The 19857-nt window shown below is 43.7% G+C and overlaps 1 protein-coding gene across 1 annotated transcript in view; it reads right to left on the bottom strand.

The window, feature by feature from the left end:
- Positions 1-19857, bottom strand: part of LOC140459714 (3',5'-cyclic-AMP phosphodiesterase 7B-like) — a 169139-nt gene that overhangs the window by 2333 nt on the left and 146949 nt on the right. The window contains exon 12 of the mRNA XM_072554155.1: positions 2449-2529. Within this exon, the coding sequence (XP_072410256.1) occupies positions 2449-2529 (81 nt within the window). The remainder of the gene's footprint in view (positions 1-2448; positions 2530-19857) is intronic.

Here is a 19857-nt window from a genome sequence, read left to right as displayed (position 1 = left end):
TAAAAAGGCAATTATATTTTACTATAACAGAAGAGTTACTCAAAATATTAAAAAAGTGCTTGCAGTTTCTCCTATATATGCAATATAATGAAATCATTAACATATCATGATAATTAGTAACAACATTACTAGTAAAATAAGCAAAAACGGAAACTACTGGCAAAACATAGCAGGTCTGGCAGTATCTATGGGGAGAAAACAAAGGCTATGTTTCATTTAGATTAGAATTCCTACAGCATGGAAAATGGCCCTTCAGCCCAACAAGTCCACACCAACCCTCCGAAGAGTAATCCACCCAGACCCATCTCCCTCGACTAACGCACCTAACACTATGGGTAATTTAACGTGACCAATTCACTTGACCTGCACATCTTTGGAATGTGGGAGGAAACTCACACAGACATGGGGAGAATGTGCAAACTCCACACAGATAGTCGCCCAAGGCTGGAATCGAACCCAGGTCCTGGTGCTATGAGGCAGCAGTGCTAACCGCTGAGCCACCATGCTGCCCCAAATCTGATGACACTTCAACGTTACAATCAAAATTTAAAACCAGATCAGTTCTTCAGCTGTCACTCACTGACAAAACACCAACTCATAAAATGTCCTGCAATTAGATATCTTACTGGTGCTCTTCAAATCACAATGTAGAAATGATGTGGATAAGAATACAGGAAGCATGGTTAGTAAGTTTGCGGATGACTCCAAAATTAGTGGCATAGTACACAGTGAAGAGGAATATCTAAGAGTTCAAAGGTATCTTGATCAACTGTACCAATGGGCTGAAGTATGGCCGGTGGAGTTTAATTTAGATTAATGCAAAGTGAAGCATTCTGGTAAGATGAATAACGGCAGGACTTATACAGTTAATGGTAAGGCCATGGGGAGTATTGTCAAACAGAGAGACCTAGGGGTTTAGCAATGTAGCTCCTTGAAAGTTGCATCACAAGTAGACAGAGTCGTTAAGAAGGCATTTGGCATGCTTCCCTTCATTGCTCAGATCACGGATGTGGGAATTGGGACATTGTGTTGTGGTTGTACACAATGTTGGCGAGGCCTCTTTTAGCATATAGTGTACAGTTCTGGTTGCTCTGCTATAGGAAGTATTTTATTAAATTACAAAGGGTGCAGAGGAGATTTGTAGGGATGTTGCCAGAACTGGAGGGTTTGATTTATAAGGAGAGGCTGGATGGTCGGGACTTCTTTCACTGGAGCATATGGGGTTGAGGGGTGACCTTTTGGAGATTTGTAAAATCATGAGGAACAGAGATAAGGTGAATAGATAAGGTGTCTTTTCCCTAAGATGGAGGAGTTCAAAACTAAAGGTATGTTGTGGAATGAACTGCCTGAGGAAGTGGTAGATGCAGGTACAGTTACAACATTTAAAAGAATTTGGCAAGTTACATGAATAGGAAAGGTTGAGAGGGATATGGCCAATTGCAGGTGAATAGAACTAGTTTAATTTGGGAAACCTGGTTGGCCTGGACCAAAGGGTCTGTTTCTGTGCGGTAAGGCTCTATGACTCTGAGATTGTAAATAATTTTAACAAAGTTATTCAGACATGTTATGCCACACCTCTGCAGCAGGTAAGACTTGAACTCAGGCTGTCTGGCTCAGAGGTCAGGGCACTACCACCGTGTTGTAAGAGCGATATAAATATATACACTATGTTGTATCACCAAAGCTGGCTATCTGTAACTAGGTTAGAGGCATGTAAAATGACTAAACTGCTTACAAATCCTTTATACAGTGCAAATATTATTCTAGTTTCATAATTTCTCGATAATACATTTCAAAATTGTATCAATGGATAGAAGACTCAGACCTTTTCCTTTCAAAAGAAGAATGAGGCAACATTATGCAGTCACCCATAATATTTGATGTTTCTTTAAAATTCTGCGCTGGATGGCATTGTAATAGATGTCTGATCTGAAAATTTCAGAAAAGATGATGCTTTGTTTTGCAGATGGTATTAAGTTTTCGATAGACTTACTCTGGAATCACATGCATCCTATTTACCATTTTGAATAAAGAGCTTTGCAGTGTAATTGAGGGGATACCTCCAGTGAGGAGTTCTGGAATTGCATGACAATTTTTAAAAATTCTGATTGAGAAAAAAAACAGGAGGCATCAATTCCAATTATTAATTCATACCCATACCCAGGTTTCCTGATGAATAGCGAATGTAGCCTTGAACTGAGACTTTCAAGATTATTGCGAGAATAAGACAAATACGATTCTCAATATAAATTACAGCTGTAGCATAAAAATTGCAGTCCCAAACAATATTCTTTCATGGTTTAGAAATTCAAAGCAAGCAAAACAAGGGACTTTTTTTTTGGCTTCCTTTCAACCTCAATACTTGAAACCATCTCTAGCCTGTCCATTCTCTTCAAGGTCAAATACAAATAGAAGTTTGTCCATAGGATCGTTGCATTTCTTTTTTACCTATTTGTATGCTGGGAACGGTGTCTTTCTGTTGATTGCACAGTGGACTAACTTCAAAGTGAAACCGTTGCTCTAGGTCACCTGCAAAACAAATAAATAACAGATTTGAAAAAAGACGGTGAATTCTAACCATTAAGAACAAAGAACAAAGAAAATTACAGCACAGGAACAGGCCCTTCGGCCCTCCAAACCCGCACTGATCCAGATCTAAACCTGCCACCTATTTTGTAAAGATCTGTATCCCTTTGTTCCCTGCCTGTTCATGTATTCATACATCTTAAATGACACTGTTACTCCTGCCTCTGCCACCTCTGCTGGCAACGTGTTCCAGGTTCCCACCACCCTCTGTGTAAAACACTTTCCACGCATATCTCCCCTAAACCTTTCCCCTCTCACTTTGAACTCATGACCCCTAGTAATTGAGTTCTGCTCTCTAGGAAAAAAACTTCTTGTCAACACCCTGTCCATACCTCTCTTGATTTTTTAGACCTCAATCAGGTTCCCTCCATTTTTTTTAATGATAATAATCCTAATGTGTTCAACCTCTCTTCATAGCTGGCACCCTCCATACCAGGCAACATCCTAATGAACCTCCTTTGCACCTTCTCCAAAGCATCCACATCCTTTTGGTAATGTGGCGACCAGAACTGTACACAGTATTCCAAATGCGGCCGAACAAATCCCTATACAATTGAACATGACCTGCCAACTCTTGTAAGCGAAAGTGAGGACTGCAGATGCTGGAGGTTAGAGTTGAGAGTCTGGTGCTGGAAAAGTACAGCAAGTCAGGCAGCATCCAAGAAGCAGGAGAATTGATGTTTCAGGTAAAAGCCCTTCATCAGGAATGAGGCTAGGAGATTGGGGGTGGAGAGATAAATGGGAGGGGGGGTGGGGCTGGGGGGAAGGTAGCTGAGAGTACGATAGGTGGATGGAGGTGAGAGTAATGGTGATAGGTTGGGGGGGTGGAGAGGATGGCTGGAAGGAAGATGGACAGATGGGACAAGTCATGAGGGCTGTGCTGAGCTAGAAGGTTAGAACTGGGGTAAGGTGGGGAAAGGGGAAATGAGGAAACTGGTGAAATCCACCCCTCAAACCACAACAAGGACAGAACGTACCTGGTCCTCACCTTCCACCCACCAACCTCCATATATATCGCATCATCCTCCACCATTTCTGCCACTTACAAACAGACCCCACCACTAGAGATATATTTCCCTTCTCACCCCTATCCACTTTCCATAACGGCCGTTCCCTCCATGACTACCTTGTCAGGATCATGCCCCCCCAAAACCCACCCTGCCTTCTTGGCACCTTTCCCTGCCACTGCAGGAATTGCAAAAACCTGTGCCCACATCTCCCCCTCACCTCCATCCAAGGCCCCAAAGGAGCCTTCCACATCCATCAAAGTTTCAACTGCACTTCTACACGTCATTTACTGTATCCGTTGCTCCCAATGGAGAGACAGGATGCCTAGTCGCAGAGCACTTCAGAGAACATATCCAGGATACCCGCACCAACCAACCCCATCGCTCCGCGGCCGAACACTTCGAGTCCCCCTCCCACTACGCCAAGGACATGCAGAATCTGGGCTTCCTACATCGCCACTCCCTCACCACTCTATGCCTGGAGGAAGAATGCTTCATCTTCTGCCTTGGGACCATCCAACCCCATGGCATCAATGTGGATTTCAGTAGTTACCTCATTTCCCCTCCCCTACCTTATTCCAGCTGCAAACTTCCAGCTCAGCACCACCCTCATGACCTGTCCTCTTGTCCATCTTCCTTCCCACTTATCCCAGCTCCAAACTTCCAGCTCAGCACCACCCTCATGACCTGTCCTACCCGTCCATCTTCCTTCCCACTTATCCGCTCCACCCACCCCTCTGACCTATCACCATTACCTCCACCTCCAGCCACCTATCACACACCCAGCTACCTTGCCACAAGCCCCACCACCCTTCCATTTATCTCTCCATCCCTGAGGCTCCCAGCCTCATTCCTGATGAAGGGTTTTGCCTGAAACGTTAATTTTCCTGCTCCTCGAATGCTGCCCAACCTGCTCTACTTTTCCAGCACCACACTCTCAACTGCCAACTCTTGTACTCAATATCCTGTCCAATGAAGGAACGCATGCCGTATGTCTTCTTGACCTCTTTAATGACCTGCGTTACCACCTTCAGAGAACAATGGACCTGAACACCCAGATTTCTCTGTATGTCAATTTCCCCCAGGACTTTTCCATTTACTGTATAGTTCATTCTTGAATTGTGTCTTCCAAAATACATTTGCCCAGATTGAACTCCATTTGCCATTTCCCTTCTCATCTCTCAAATATCTATATTTTGCTGTATTCTCTGACAGTCCCCTTCACTATCTGCGACTCCACCAATCGTAGTGTCATCTGCAAACTTGCTAATCAGGCAATTAATACCTTCCTCCAAATCATTTATATATATCACAAACACAGTGGACCCAGAAAGGATCCCTGTGGTCACAGGTCTCCATTTTGAGAAACTCCCTTCCATTACTATTCTGTCTCCTGTTGCCTAGCCAATTCTCTATCCATCTAGCTGGAATACCCTGGACCCCGTGTGTGTTCGCCTTCTCCATCAGCCTACCCATGGAGAACCTTATCAAATGCCTTACTAAAGTCCGCGTATATGACATCTACAGCCCTTCCCCACCATTCAATTTTGTCACCTCTTTAATGAATTCTATTAGGTTTGTAAGACATGGCCTTCTCTATACAAAACCACACTTCCGTGACTGATAAGCCCATTTTCTTCCAAATGGGAATAGATCCTATCCCTCAGTATCTTCTCCAGCAGCTTTTCTACCATCAACGTCAGACTCACCGGTCTACAATTACCTGGAGTACTCCTGTACACTTCTTAAACAAGGGATCAACATTAGCAATTCTCCAGTCCTCTGGGACGTCACCCATGCTCAAAGATGCTGCAAAGATATCTGTTAAAGCCTCAGCTATTTTCTGTCTTGCTTCCCTCAGTAACCTGGGGTGGATTGCATCTGGTCCTGGGGACTTGTCTAACTTAATGAATTTTAGAATACTCAAAACTTCCTCCCTCTTTATGCCGACTTGACCGAGAGTACTCAAAGATCTATCCCTAACCTCAACATCCATTCTGTCCCTCTCTTTGGTGAATACCGATGAGAAATACTCGTTAAAATCTCACCCATTTTCTCTGACTCCATGCATAACTTTCCTCCTTTGTCCTTGAGTGGGCCAACCCTTTCTCTAGTTACCCTCTTGCTCCTTATACATGAAAAAAAAGGCTTTGGGATTTTCCTTAACCCTGTCTGTTAAAGATATTTCATGACCACTTTTAGCCCTCCTAATTCCTCATTTCAGATTGGTCCTACATTCCTGATATTCTTCCAAAGCTTCGTCTGCCTTCAGTAGCCTAGACCTTATGTACGAATCCTTTTTCCTTTTAGCTAGTCTCACAATTTCACCTGTCATCCATGGTCCCCTAACCTTGCTATTTCAATCACTCATTTTCACAGGAACATACCTCTCCTGAACCCTAATCAGCCTGTCTTTAAAAGCATCCCACCTATTGAATGTGGATTTACCTTTAAACAGCTGCTCCCAACCTACATTCCCCAGCTCCTAATGAAGTTTGGTATAGTCAGCCTTCTCCCATTTTAGCACTCTTCCTTTAGGACCACTCTCATCTTTGTCCATGAGTATTCTAAAACTTATGGAATTTTGATAACTATTCCCAAAGTAATCCCCTACTGAAATATCAATCACCTGGCCGGGCTCATTCCCCAACACCAAGTCCAGTATGGCCCCTTCCCGAGTTGGACTATTTACATGCTGCACTAGAAAACCCCATTAGAAACATTCAAGGGAGGTCCTGCAGAGGTGTGGAATAGAATCTTGCAATGATCACGGATTTGAAATCATCTTAATTTTTATGCTTGGTTACTGAGCTAAGAATCAGTGGGAAAGAAAAAGATAAATTAATTTTAGACATCTATTTCTGACAGCATCGACAATCCTTGCTGATCCACAAATTGAAAGATTCTCAACTTTCTGAGTGAAGAGATTTTTCTTCATGTCACTATTTAATGATTGACCTATCGTGAGGCAGTATCACATTCACCTTTCCATTCCTCGAACTGAAGCACTGCTGGATTTCTCAGGGAGCACCGAATCCCAAGATCCCTCGGTCTTCTCTTGACACCGTTGTAAGCTTTTCATTTCTGGATCACCGCTGCTGAGAAGTTCTGAAAGAACATGATCTTAGAGCCCTCGTAAAGTGGGGCCTTCGGATTCTTCCCCTGGACTCTGGAAGCCTCCATGACTTTCTCCTTATCCCGGTAATGATGGAACCGCACCAGGAGAGGACGAGGACGTTGACCCAGACCCGATCTCCGCATTGCGACCTGGTGAGCCCTCGGTATCTTCAATCCTCTCATGCCAGCCTCCAAGTCAAGGAATTTCGGCAGCCAGTCCTCAACAAATTCCGCAGGCCGCTCACCTTCCTTAACCTCAGGCAGACCAATGATCCAAATGATTTTCTCCTGCCTCTGTTCTCAAGATCATCCACTTGGTCACGCAACTTATGGACCTGCATCTTCAGGGCTTGGATCTTATCCTTGGATGAACTGGCATCAGCTTCCACCACTGTGACCCTGTGCTCCACCTCATCTGTCCTCTTCTCCAGGTCTCCCAGCTGTTGCTCATGTTTCTGCAGCATGAGCGAGACTGGAGCCAGCTTCTCTTCAATCTGTTTCCCCAGCATCTGGCGAGATTTCGAGAGCACGTTCACCAGGGCCTGGTGAATCAGCTCCAAGGTTGCTGCAGGCGGAACTGCAGACCCCTGTCCTCAGATGCTCCTTCTCCCTTTTTCAGCATCTCTGAATGGTTGGAAACAGAGGTAATTTTTAGAAGTTTCTTGGGATTCCACAATCTTTCCGGAGTCCCGAGATATCACAATGGCCTGGGTTGGGCGGGTTAAAGGTTCGTCCTGCTTGTGTTGCGATGCGGAGCTCTGCACTGCGATCTTCTCAGATCGCCACCATCTTGGATCCCCCCACCCTTCACTCTTCTAAACTTGAATATTGCCTCAAATAGATGCTGCCTCTCATCCTCAACCCTCTGATTCCAGAAACCAATCTAGTGAACAACTGTTGTACCATTTCCAAGGCAAATATATTCCTTCTCAGATACGGATACAAAAACGACACACACTGCACCGGGATGGTCTCACTAAAGTCCTATACATTTAAAATAAATTAATTCACATTATGTGGGTCATGCTGGCTAGGCCACAATTATTGCCCATCCTTACTTGACCTTGAGAAGGTGGAGGGGTAGTGAGCTGATTTCTTGAACCTCTGCAGTCCATGCAATTTAGCTACATCCACAGTGCTGTTTTTCAGCGGCAGCAGCAACTCTAAGGGTGGGAGCTTGCACCAGGGACCTGCTGGGAGCAGTGAGTCACTGATTTGTGCTTTTAAATTTGAAGTCAGAGAGCAGAGGTTTCTGGGAAAGGAGGGACTTCTTATTTTTATTTCTGTCCTGCTATATAAGTCAGTGGCCTCTTAACCGGAGACCCTACCTTTGTAGGGCCTCCTGACACAGTACGTCGAAGGGCCGACAAGAGGGGAGGCCACACTGGACCTGGTGCTTGGTAATAAGACCATAAGACCATAAGACATAGGAGTGGAAGCAAGGCCATTCGGCCCATCGAGTCCACTCCGCCATTCAATCATGGCTGATGGGCATTTCAACTCCACTTACCCGCATTCTCCCCGTAGCCCTTAATTCCCCGAGACAACAAGAATCTATCAATCTCTGCCTTGAAGACATTTAGCGTCCCAGCCTCCACTGCACTCTGCGGCAACGAATTCCACAGGCCCACCACTTTCTGGCTGAAGAAATGTCTCCGCATTTCTGTTCTGATTTTACCCCCTCTAATTCTAAGGCTGTGTCCACGGGTCCTAGTCTCCTCGTCTAACGGAAACAATTTCCTAGCATCCACCCTTTCAAAGCCATGTATTATCTTGTACGTCTCTATTAAGTCTCCCCTTAATCTTCTAAACTCCAATGAATACAATCCCAAGATCCTCAGCCGTTCCTCGTATGTTAGGCCTACCATTCCAGGGATCATCCATGTGAATCTCCGCTGGACACGTTCCAGTGCCAGTATGTCCTTCCTGAGGTGTGGGGACCAAAACTGGACACAGTACTCCAAATGGGGCCTAACCAGAGCTTTATAAAGTCTCAGTAGCACAATGGTGTTTTTATATTCCAACCCTCTTGAGATAAGTGACAACATTGCATTCGCTTTCTTAATCACAGACTTAACCTGCATGTTGACCTTTAGAGAATCCTCGACTAGCACTCCCAGATCCCTTTGTACTTTGGCTTTACGAATTTTCTCACCGTTTAGAAAGTAGTCTGTGCTTTTATTCTTTTTGCCAAAGTGCAAGACCTCGCATTTGTTCACGTTGAATTCCATCAGCCATTTCTTGGACCACTCTCCCAAACTGATCGTTCTGCAGCCTCCCCACTTCCTCAGTACTACCTGCCTGTCCACCTATCTTCGTATCATCGGCAAACTTCGCTAGAATGCCCCCAGTCCCTCGCATCCAGATCATTAATATATAATGCGAACAGCTGTGGCCCCAACACTGAACCCTGTGGGACACCACTCGTCACCGGCTGCCATTCTGAAAAAGAACCTTTTATCCCAACTCTCTGCCTTCTGTCAGACAGCCAATCCTCAATCCATCCCAGTAGCTCACCTCGAACACTATGGGCCCTCACCTTGCTCAGCAGCCTCCCATGTGGCACCTTATCAAAGGCCTTTTGGAAGTCTAGATAGACCACATCCACTGGGTTCATCCACTGGTAATGAACCAGACCAGGTGTTTGATTTAGTTGTAGGTGAGCACTTTGGAGAGAGTGACCATAATTCAGTTACATTTAGTTTAATGATGGAAAGGGATAGGTACATGCCACAAGTCAAGAGTTAACGATGGGGCAAGGGCAATTATAATGCGATTAGCCAACAATTAGGATGCATAGAATGAGGTAGCAAAATGCAGGGGTTGCAGATAATCAAAATGTGGAGCTGGTTGAAGGAACAGATATTGCGTGTCCTTGATAGGTATGTCCCTATCAGTCAGGGAGGAAGTGATATGGTAAGGGAACCATGGTTTACAACAGAAATTGCATCTCTTGTTAAGAAGAAGAAAGAGGCTTGTGTGTTGATGAGGCAAGATGGTACAGATGAGGCGATGAAGAGTTACAGATCAGCTAGGAAGGATTTAAAGAGAGAGTTAAGAAGAGCAAAGCGAGGACATGAGCAGCCTTTAGCAAATACCATAAAGGAGAACCCTAAAGCGTTCTATAGGTATGTGAGGAATAAAAGGATGATTAGGTTAGGAATAGGGCCAGTCAAAGATGTGGTAGACATGGACTTCAATAAAGCCTTTGATAAGGTTCCACATGGTAGGCTGATGGAGAAAATGCAGAGGCATGGAATTGAGGGTGATTTAGCAGTTTGGATTAGAAACTGGCTTTCTGAAAGAAGGCAGCCAGTGGTGGTTGATGGAAAATATTCAATCTGGAGTCCAGTTACTAGTGGTGTGCCACAAGGATCTGTTTTGGGACCACTGCTGTTTGTCATTTTTATAAATGACTTAGACCCAGGCATAGGTGGATGGATTAGTAAATTTGCAGATGACACTAAAGTCGGTGGACAGTTTGGAAGAATGTTACAGGTTGCAGGGGGACTTGGATAAACTGCAGAATTGGGCTGAGAGGTGGCAAATGGAGTTCAATGCAGCTAAATGTGAGGTGATGCACTTTGGGAAGAATAACAGGAAGGCAGAGTACTGGGTCAATGGAAAGATTCTTGTTAGTGTGGATGTGCAGAGGGATCTTGGAGTCCAAGTGCATAGATCCCTGAAAGTTGCCACCCAGGTGGATAGTGCTGTTGAGAAGGCATACGGTGTGTTAGGTTTCATTGGCAGAGGGATTGAGTTCCAGAACTACAATATCATGCTGCAACTATACAAAACGCTGGTGCGGCCACACTTGGAATATTGTGTACAGTTCTGGTCGCCCCATTACAGGAAGGATGTGGAAGCATTAGAAAAGGTGCAGAGGAGATTTACCAGGAAGTTGCCTAGTCTGGAGGGAAGGTCTTATGAGGAAAGGCTGAGAGACTTGGATCTGTTATCATTGGAAAGAAGGCTAAGGGGTGATTTGATAGAGACATACAAAATGATCAGAGGATCAGATAGGGTAAACAGTGAAAGACTTTTTCCTAGGATGATGATGATGTCAGCTTGTATGAGAGGGCATAACTACAAATTGAGGGGTGATAGATTTAAGACAGATGTCAGATGCAGGTTCTTTACTCAGAGGGTGGTAAGGGCATGGAATGCCCTACCTGCTAATGTAGTCAACTCAGCCACATTAGGGAGATTTAAACAATCCTTAGATAAGCACATGGATGATTTTGGGATAGTGTAGGGGGATGAGCTGAGAATAGTTCACAAGTCAGCGCAACATCGAGGGCCGAAGGGCCTGTTCTGCGCTGTATTGTTCTATGTTCTATGTTAGAAAGACAGTTTCAGGATTTGGACCCAGCAACAATGATATGGCTCCAAGTCAGAGGATGGGTGAGGGAGACTTGCAGGAAGTGGTGTTCCCATGCATCTGCTGCCTTTGTCATTCCAGGCAGGACAGGTTGTAGGTTTGGAAGGTAAAGTCAAAGATACCCTGTTGAGATGCTGCAGGGCATCTTGTAAATGGTATACTCAAAGGTCACTGTGAGTCAGTGTGAAAGGAGTGAATGTTGACAGTGGTGGCAGTCAAGTGGCCTGCTTTGTCCTAGATTGTTTTATTAGGGCTCCTTAATGCAACTCTGGCTCAAATGCTGCCTTTACCTCATTCTCACCTCCGTTCTGGAGCCCAGCTGTTTTGTTCTTGTTTGAAGCAAGGCTGTTATGAAGTCAGGAGGTGAGGGGCCCTGGCACAACCTGAACTGAGCATCAGTGAGCAGAGTATTTCTGAGTAGGTGCCACTTGATAGCATCTTCTTGTAGATGAATCCAATTATGCTGCTGCTAATGGGCCACAGCACCTCAAGGTTGCCTTGGTTTTGTGTGGCTCAATCTGTTTGAAATGTATGTTATTTAGCATGCTGATTGTGCCATGTGGAGTCTTGGTCTCCACAAGGACTGTGCAATGCTCATTCCTACCGGTACTGCCACGGACAACTGCACCTGCATCAGGAGACTGTAAGGTGAGGTCAAGTTATTTGTTCTCCGTCATCTGTTGTTCTTCCAATTTAGCACTATGTCCTTTGCGCCTTAGCCAGCTTGGTCAGTGGTGGTATTATCGAACCACTCTTGGTGATGACCATTGAATCCTTTGCCAACAGTACATTCTGTGGCCTTGCTACTCTTAGTGCTTCCTCCAAGTGGCATTCATAATGGAAGAGGACTGATTCACAAATCAAGTAGGAATAGTAGTTGGTAATTAGAAATAAAGTTCCTTGCCCATGTTTGATCTGATGCCATGAGATTGCATGTGCAAAGCCATCTGATTAAGAAAATAACCATTTCTTATGCAATTCCAGCATTTGCACAATGACTGATGTCAGACTAACTAATCTAATCTAATCTAATCTAATCTAATCTAATCTAATCTAATCTAATCTAACTGACTTGTAGTTCCTTGCATATTCTTCATTCAATTTTGAATACAATTAGTGCAATTGCTGTTCTAGAATCAAGGAAATTTTGGAAAATCAGAAACAGTGCAACAACTGGTAAGATAGAGGTAAAGTCAACATTGAGGTGGGGCTGGAGGAAGATAGCAGAGTGCTGGGCCTTCTCCATCGCCGGTCCCTCACCAACCGACACCTGGAGGAAGAACGCCTCACCTTCTGCCTTGGGATGCTCCAACCCCATGGCATCAATGTGGATTTCACCAGTTTTCTCATTTCCCCTCTCCCCACCTTATCCCAGTTCCAACCTTCCAGCTTAGCACCGCCCTCATGACTTTCCCACCTGTCCATCGTCCTTCCCATCTACCCACTCCACCCTCCCCTCCGACCTATTACCTTTACCCCCACATCCATTCACCTATTGTACTCAGCTACCTTTGCCCCAGCCCCACCTCTTTCCCATTTATCTCTCCACCCTTGAAGCTCCCAGCCTCATTCCTGATGAAGGGCTTTTGCCCGAAACGTCAAATTTCCTGCTCCTCAGATGCTGCCTGACCTCATGTGCTTTTCCAGCATCACACTCTCGACTGTAAAGCAGACCATGAAACTGCTCTTTCATCAGATGACTGATGACCCATGCCATTGGCTTGACTCTGCATTATAGAGCCATCCAGCCAACTGAGCCAACCAACCCCATTGTGACCACTATCTCTGAAGCAATTTATTTAGAAACCTGGAACGTAGGCCATGATGTCTTGTGAAATTGTTCAGTTTTAGGATGGGAATTTTCTCTGATACTTCTACTCTGCTAATAATGATTGACTCTTTCAGTTCTTTGATTACTTTCTATTTCTACTGTGTAATTTGTGACCACTACTCTGAAAACACACAAGATATTTGTTCAGCACTTCTGCTATTTTCTTATTCCACAGATAATTTCTTGTCAATGCTTACTTTAATCATTCTCCTTCTTAAAACTCAAACTTTTTGAAACCTGGTTTTAAGTTCCTTGCTCATTTAATCTGAATATTCTATTAGTTTTATTATGATGCCTATTTTCTTTCTTATTCCATATTTTTCCCCTTTTAATCAACTTTTTGGCTGGTCTTTGCTGTTTCTAAACATTCCTAATCTCAAGATTATTTACAATTCTTTGCAACATATTTACAGTTCTAAAAGAAGAGAGTTACAAAGTTACAGCACAGGAAGAGGCCATTTGACCCATCATATCAGCACAACTGAAGAGAATTAGCTGCCCGTTCTTTCCAGTACCTGATCTGCAGCCTTGCGGGTTACAGCACTTTACATGCAGATCCCAGGTTCCTTTTGAATGAATTGAGGGTTTCCACTGCAATCACAAACTGGGCAGTGAATTTCAGACATTCACCACTCTCTGGGTGAAAATATCTTTCACTATGTCCCCTTAAATCCTTCTCCCAGTCACATTAGATAGGGAATCTCCTGGTAATGACCTCTCTGCTCAGGGAAACAGGTCTTCCCTGTCAACCCTTCCAAGCCCTTCATTACTGTGTACACCACTGAGTAACCCCTGAGCCTCCGCTGTTCGAAGGACAAAAACCGTAATCTATACAATCTTTGCAACAATTATGCCCTTCCTACAAATGTGGTGACCAGAATTATGCATGATATTCTGGTTGCAGTCTAATCAGTATCTTATATAGGTCTGCATACCTGCTCTTTTATTCAATATCTTGCCCAATGAAGAAAAGCATCCCACACGGTTTCTACACAACTTTATCCTACCACCTTCAAGGGCCTATGGATAAAGTCTTCTAATCCATAGGCAGATTTTTCTTGTTGAGTTTTTATTTTTAATGGAATGCTTTTACTGAACATTTTAAACTGTTTCCTTAAATGTTTCCCATGGTTTACTGCCATAAGTTTTAGTCTATTTATCCAAGCAACCTTAGCAAGTCCTCATACACCAATAATTGGCTTTAAGTTTAAGATTCTTGGTAATGACCATAAAGCCTTAAGATGTAAGAGAAGTGGGTCATTCAGTCCGTTGACTCTGCTCTGCCATTCAATATGATCAGGGTTGATATTCCTCAACTCCTTTGATCAGAGAGTAGTAGGGACATGGAATGCCCTGCCTGCAAGAATAGTAGACTTGCCAACTTTAAGGGCATTTAAATGGTCATTGGATAAACATATGGATGAAAATGGAATAGTGTAGGATAGATGGGCTTCAGATTGGTTATACATGTCGGTGCAACATTGAAGGCTGAAAGGCCTGTACTGCGCTGTAATGTTTTATATTCTGTGTTCCACATTTCTGTCTTTTCTCTATAATTCTTGATTCCCTTATGGATTAAAAGTATGTCTCTCTCAGTCTTTAATATATTTAATGGCCCAGTGTTGACATCCCTCTACAGTGGCTCAGTGGTTAGTACTGCTGCCTCATAGCACCAGGGACGCGGGTTCAATTCCAGCCTCAGGTGACTGTTTGGGTTTCTTCCAGGTGCTCCAGTTTCCTCCCACAATCCAAAGATGTGCAGGTTAGGTGAATTGACTATACTAAATTGCCCATAGTGTTCAGGGATGTGTAAATTAAGTGCATTAGTTAGGGATAAGTGCAGAGTAATAGGTTCAGGGGTTGGGTCTCGGTGGTTACTCTTCAGAGGGTTGATGTGGGTGCCTGTTTTTACACTATATGGATTCTATGATTCTAAAGAATTCCACATTTTCAGTACCTTCTGAAAGAAAAAAAATCTTTTCTGTCTTAAATGAGCAACCTTTACTTTGAGATTATGCCCTCTGGTCCTAGACTTCCTCACAAGGTGAAACAATCTTTCCAAATTTACCCATCAAACCCCCTAAGAATTTTGTACGTTTCAATAACGATCTTTCAAAACGATCAAGACTTGTGTGGGAAGACTGGAGTATGTCAGTTTAAAACTAAATATGGAATTCAATTATATTATGATCACTTTACGCCAGATGATCGTTTGTAATGAAATTATTAATTAAATCTACCTTACTGCATGGAACAAGATTTAAAGTGACTTTTTCTCTACTTTGTTTCGCAAAATATTGTGCCAGGAAACTGCTGCGGAAGTTTTCAACAGATACACTTTCAGACTATCTTTGATTTGCCTAGTCTACATGAAGCCTGTGAACTCTATGAATATTGTATTGCCTTGGTTACAAACTCCAATAATTTCCTGACCAATGGTACAACTATTGTTAGGAGGCCTATAAACTACTCCAACTATTGTTTTCTAATGCTGATTTCCATCCATACGGATTCTACTTCATGATCTCCTCAGTCAAATCATTTCTCATTGCAGTCCTTATGTTACCTTTTGTATCAAGGCTATTTGTTTTCCATTTACAACCTTTCTGTCTTTTGACAATGTGTGTATCCTGGAATATTTATTTCCTATCTGGCCAGGGATGGGAATGAAGGCAGGCAGACACAGAATTTTACATCACCAGCTTGCATGTTAGTTCCCTGGTCCCATTCACCTTTGGGCCATTTTTCCAGAGGGGCATTTGGCAGAGTTACCTATGCAGCCATTCAAGTTTGTTAAAGGCTACCTAAGCAAGATCTACCTGCAGTCGATCTCGAGGGAACAGTCAGTGCTGTTGCCTGGAGGTGATCTCTTGGCGGTGGAATGGGAGAGGGTGGGAACAAGCACTTCAGGAAGTACTTACACCATCCACCCCAAATCCTGCCTGGATTCAGCAACAGGCATGCAGGCTGCCATGTATGTTTCTACCTGCATGCATATAGATGCACTCCACTACCATTGCCACAGTCACTCCCGGGGGGATTTTCTTACAAAGGCCAAATTTATTTGGGACCTGATGGCCTGCATCCCAGGGTACTGAAGGAGGTGGCTCGGGAAATCGTGGATGCGCTGGTGATTATTTTCCAGAGTTCAATAGAATCGGGGTCGGTTCCTGAGGATTGGAGGGCGGCTAATGTTGTGCCACTTTTTAAGAAGGGTGGGCGGGAGAAAGCAGGAAATTATAGACCAGTTAGTCTGACCTCAGTGGTGGGAAAGATGCTAGAGTCTATTATAAAGGATGAAATTACGGCACATCTGGATAATAGTAACAGGATAGGACAGAGTCAGCATGGATTTATGAAGGGGAAATCATGCTTGACTAATCTTCTTGAATTTTTTGAGGATGTAACTCGGAAGATGGACGAGGGAGATCCAGTGGATGTAGTGTACCTGGACTTTCAGAAAGCTTTTGATAAAGTCCCACACAAGAGGTTAGTGAGTAAAATTAGGGCGCACGGTATTGGGGGCAAAGTACTAGATTGGATAGAGAATTGGTTGGCTAATAGGAAACAAAGGGTAGTGATTAACGGCTCCATTTCGGAATGGCAGGCAGTGACCAGTGGGGTACCGCAGGGATCCGTGCTGGGACCGCAGCTTTTTACAATATATGTAAATGATATAGAAGATGGTATCAGCAATAACATTAGCAAATTTGCTGATGATACAAAGCTGGGTGGTAGGGTGAAATGTGAGGAGGATGTTAGGAGATTACAGGGTGACCTGGACAAGTTAGGTGAGTGGGCAGATGCATGGCAGATGCAGTTTAATGTGGATAAATGTCTGGTTATCCATTTTGGTGGCAAGAACAGGAAGGCAGATTACTACCTCAATGGTATCAAATTAGGTAAAGGGGCTGTTCAGAGAGATCTGGGTGTTCTTGTCCACCAGTCAATGAAGGCAAGCATGCAGGTACAGCAGGTCGTGAAGAAGGCTAATAGCATGCTGGCCTTCATAACAAGAGGGATTGAGTATAGAAGCAAAGAGGTGCTTCTGCAGCTGTACAGGGCCCTGGTGAGACCACACCTGGAGTACTGTGTACAGTTCTGGTCTCCAAATTTGAGGAAAGACATTCTGGCTATTGAGGGAGTGCAGCGTAGGTTCACAAGGTCAATTCCTGGAATGGCAGGATTGCCTTACACGGAAAGACTTAAGCGACTGGGCTTGTATACCCTTGAGTTTAGAAGACTGAGAGGGGATCTGATTGAAACGTATAGGATTATGAAAGGACTGGACACTCTGGCAGGAGGGAACATATTTCCGTTGATGGGGGAGTGCCGAACCAGAGGACACAACTTAAAAATACGGGGTAGACCATTTAGGACAGAGATGAGGAGAAACTACTTCACCCAGAGAGTGGTGGCTGTGTGGAATGCTCTGCCCCAGAGGGCAGTGGAGGCCCAGTCTCTGGATTCATTTAAGAAAGAATTGGATAGAGCTCTTAAAGATAGTGGAGTCAAGGGTTATGGAGATAAGGCTGGAACAGGATAATGATTGGGAATGATCAGCCATGATCATATTGAATGGCGGTGCAGGCTCGAAGGGCTTAATGGCCTACTCCTGCATCTATTGTCTATTGTCTATTGTCTATTTTAAGAAGTTGTAGAGAGGGCACCTCATTTATCTGAATGGGCATCCTGCTGCAGGAGCTTTCAAACTGAAGGGTCTTAAAGAACCCTTCTGCTGTTCTTAATTTGCTGTTGTTAATTGGCTATCATTGGCCAGTTCAGGGAAATATCACAGGTGAGTGACTGGCTTCCACAAAGTGCATACTTCTGATCCCCACTTCAGCCTGAAGGTGGGGTGCTGAGAGCTGCTGGAAATCCTACACCAACTCTCTATAATAGCAACTGAATCTAAACAATTTCCCTTTAAAATGCTACAAGTTCATTTATCTCGTGACAAATGCTTTGTGTTTTTTTAAACTGCTATTCTCAGTTCACATATCAGACGATGAGTGATTGTATGATCAAATCGGCTAGAAATATAATTCATATCTGTTTCCCAGAAACTCAGCGCCAGTATTGTAGGTGAAACACAAGTGACATTATCAGTAATGCTTTGAATTTCACCCAGCTGGACAAAAGTCAATTATGATTCTTTTTGAGTAATGCTCTAATATGAGGACAATTTGTTTCAATTAGGATATAATAGGAACATAAATTTAATTTCCCAAGGCAATTAATCAGGCCCAGAACTCATTACTCACCACAAGTTCTTCCAGTTCTGAAGATTTTAATACTTGTTATCCCAGTTCATTGTAGCATCATGCCCAACTACTTTGAGAAGATAAAATTAATCTTTCCTCCAGTCTGAGCAGATGTACATTTGGTTAGCATCTCTACCAAAACTGTTCTAAATCAAAGCTAAGAAGGTGTATGACAAGACTTGGGAATGATTCAGTCTACCCTTCCCTTAGTCTTTACTCAGGTTCTTCCATATGACAAGGCTGTGGTCTGCAAGTCCTTGCATAGGCAAAAAGAAACTTGAAACTATGTCCTATGACACATTCTAAGGGGCCAATGTGCTAAGGTTTTTATAAGTGTAAATAAGATCTGGACTGGTCTGTTCAATTTCGGGGATGCAATGGCCTCATGTTATTATCACTAGACTAGTAACCCAGAAACCCAACCAGTTTTCTTGGTTTGTTGATTGTAACCAGGTCAGCCAGGTGGATCTCATAGAATATGAGGTCCCTGGTAGGAGCTGTTAACCTGGTCCAATCAGGGAGCCCTGACTGACAGGTATAAACAAGAGTGTTGAGGTCACCGTCACCGAAGATAAACTCAATGCTTTGATCAAAACAGCTGGAGTAACTGTTGAGCCTTTCTGGCCTAGTCTATTTGCCAAGGCTTTGGCTAATATTGATATCAACAGCCTGATCTGCAGTGTTGGTGCCAGTGGTAGTGCCCCAGCTGCAGCAGCTGCCTCTACTGCTGCCCCTGTTGCTGCTGAAGAGAAAAAGGAAGAGAAGAAACAGGAAGAGTCAGAAGAGTCTGATGATGACATGGTCTTTTTGATTAAATGTAACATGCAACAGTGTTAGAATTAAAAAGAAAATAAACAAGAGTGTCAGACATCCTGCTCACTGACGGCTAGCTGTGAGGGAGCTGGATCAGTGTCAAAGGCTCACCATATATAAATAAAGAGAGACTTGGTGATGGGATATTGGCCTCTGTGGAGTTACTTCACTGGAGACCCAGGTTCAAATTCCACCATAGCAGGGGAGGTGACGGCCTAGTGGTGTTATCACTGGGCTGTTAAGTCAGAGACGCAGGTAATGATCTAGGATCCTGAGTTCAAATCCCAGCAGGTAGATGGTGGAACTTGAATCCAATTAAAGATCAGGAATTAACAGTCTAATGATGACAATTCCTTGTCGATGGTTGGAAAAATCCATCTGTTTCACTCATGTCCTTTACGGAAGGAAATCTGCTATCTTTACTGGTCTGGCCTATGTGTGACTCCAGATCCACAGCCATGTGGTTCACTCTTAAATACCCACTGGGAATTAGGGATGGGCAATAAATGCTGGTCCAGCCATTGACACTGTCATCCATGAATGAATAAAAGAAACCATTGTGCAAACAATATGTTTTGCAGAGGGCACAGAGGAAGGAAAGCAAGCAAACTAATCAATGGTTAAAGAGACGGTTTGCAAAATAACAGAGCAGAAGGTCTGTGAAGAAAAACTAGTAATCATTGACTAATATAAGACATTTTCACTTTATACGTAAATGATCTGGATGAAGGAACTGAGGGCATTCTGGCTAAGTTTACAGATGATACAAAGATAGGTAGAGGGACAGGTAGTATTGAGGAGGCGGGGAGGCTGCAGAAAGATTTAGACAGGTTAGGAGAGTGGGCAAAGAAGTGGCAG

This window comes from Chiloscyllium punctatum, chromosome 3 (genome assembly GCF_047496795.1).
Source record: "Chiloscyllium punctatum isolate Juve2018m chromosome 3, sChiPun1.3, whole genome shotgun sequence".
Taxonomy (NCBI): Eukaryota; Metazoa; Chordata; class Chondrichthyes; order Orectolobiformes; family Hemiscylliidae; genus Chiloscyllium; species Chiloscyllium punctatum.
The sequence above is the reverse complement of the archived record's forward strand: the minus strand, read 5'-3'. Positions and strand labels throughout refer to the sequence as shown.